General features: G+C 34.7%; 1 protein-coding gene across 1 annotated transcript; it reads right to left on the bottom strand.

Annotated features, from left to right (window-relative positions):
- Positions 1-880: 880 nt before the first annotated feature.
- LOC114391469 (cytochrome P450 93A3-like) lies at positions 881-1,399 on the bottom strand. Its single transcript, XM_028352479.1, has one exon. It carries the CDS (start codon positions 1,397-1,399, stop codon positions 881-883), a length of 519 nt encoding a protein of 172 aa, XP_028208280.1.
- Between the last annotated feature and the right edge of the window lie 781 nt (positions 1,400-2,180).

Raw genomic sequence — 2,180 nt, 5'->3', positions numbered from 1 at the left:
TGGTTGAACCCAACATTTAGTAATTCATATGCTACTGCTGTCTGCCTATTTTTGTGCCTATGTTTGCATTGTTGAATTTAGTTATCAGTTTAGTTCAATTCAAAATAGTTTTTAGAACTAACCTAGGTTAGGTATGTTGGGTCTTTAAGATCGATGGTTTGAAGCACTCAATGTAGGATTATAATTTTAAGAATTTCCCCTTATCTTTCTTAGTCTCCCATTCTCACTTTGCAGTTAGGTGGCTACTACCACAACCATGATGACAAGGTCCTATCTCATCTTGTTACTGTCTCTCTGCTGGCTTCCTTTTTTCTCTTGCCCACTCTCTCTCTATATCTCTCTTACTCATGTTCTTTTTCTCTCCCTCCACATCTCTCTTGCCCACTCATGTTCTTTTTCTCTCTCCACATCTCATCTTACAGTTAGGTTTTTTCAGTTTTATTTTGGGACTAAGGTATGATGACTTATAGCTAAAATGTGCAAACTCGATGTTTGATTTTGCTTTCCTGATTTTGGGGGTTTAAAATTGTTTCAAAATTTACTTTAAAGCATTAGTTGTCATCTTAAATTTAGGAGTTTAAACTATAAGAGAACACAATATCAGCTACATCAACAGATTTTCTTAATATCAATTTTGTGGACCATAATTAATTATTTCCAAATTAGTGGACTAAAAAATCACTTAAATTCAAGGGACTAAAAAATTACTTTTCAATCTAAGGGACCAAAAGAGTCTAACTTTGTTTACTACATCAACAAGGAGTCTAACTTTGCTTCCAGGTTTCATACTTGGTCTTAATTTGAGTGACACCGAGAACTAGTATTTAGCATTATACAAAGGGAATGGCATGAGTCTTGATTTTGGGACACAAATTAGGGGTTAAGCTCTTGAAAGAATAAAGGAAGGTCCCTCTTCCATGTCAACACAACCATAATACCCTTCTTTTTCTTCAGCCTTCAATTCAAAGCATTGAATCATAGCAGCAAGGGTGGTGTGAGCAACCTTTAGTGCTAGCAAAGCTCCAGGACACCCTCTTCTTCCACTCCCAAAAGGCAAAAGTTGATAATGTTGTACCCTGACCCCAACTTGACCCATTTTTTTTCTCTCATTATCATTGTTAAGAAACCTTTTAGGTCTAAACTCAAGAGGGTCATCCCAGTGCTTTGGATCCCTACAAATAGCCCACACATTAGTGAAAACCCAAGTCTTTGCTGGAATGTCATATCCAGCAATGGTGCAATTTCCAGTTGACTCTCTCAATACAAATAGAGATGGAGGGTGAAGCCTCAGTGTCTCCTTCACTATGGCTTGGAGATAACTAAGATTATCTATATATGTTTCCATTACCATTCTGTCTTTGCCAATGATAGAGTCAATCTCCTTCATTGCTTTCTCCATGACTGTTGGATGGTTAATTAGTTCTGCCAGTGACCATTCTAGAGTAATTGTAGTTGTGTTTGTCCCTCCTGTGAATATATCTTGAGAAATAATAAAGAGAAATTATTACCACGAGTCATTATGTTAAAAAAAAGGTGGAATGACAAAAGAACTCAATTTTCACAACTCTGACTAATTAAGATGCAAAGATACTGGTAAGTGTACTTGCAGAATTGATGTAGATGGAGTTATTTTCACAACATAACTTCATTTGTCCTATCTTTCTGTTATTAGTTTTTTTGAATTTGTTTTACTCTTTTTTGTTTCTGAATTTGTAAATCAGATTTACTCTTATCTGTAACAATTGTTATTAGCTTCGACTTTATATGATCTTAATATCTATGGCTTGGAGATAAGGAAGTGATTTGCTGCCATGTTTCTCATTTTTAGATTTGTTTAAGTAATGTTTAATGTTGTTTAATGTTGTGAACTCATTTGCTGCCATATGAGATGAACTAATCTGGACAGTATGTTTAATGTTGTGAAGTGATTTGCTGCCATGTTTCTCATTTTTAGATTTGTTTAAGTAATGTTTCCTTATACTGCTAGAAGAATAACATTGCTGATATGGTTTGATATGATCTTAATATCTATGTTCTTCTAGTAGAAACTGTACAAGTACAAACTCATCTTTTGATTTGTTGTTTGAATATTGAGTAGTGTTGCTTTGTTTGTGTCTCCCAGTGTAGTAGTATGCATCTAGAATAGTACAAGTAGAAACTCATCTAGAAACCACTGTCTT

This window comes from Glycine soja, chromosome 17, assembly GCF_004193775.1.
Source record: "Glycine soja cultivar W05 chromosome 17, ASM419377v2, whole genome shotgun sequence".
NCBI lineage: Eukaryota > Viridiplantae > Streptophyta > Magnoliopsida > Fabales > Fabaceae > Glycine > Glycine soja.
The sequence above is the reverse complement of the archived record's forward strand: the minus strand, read 5'-3'. Positions and strand labels throughout refer to the sequence as shown.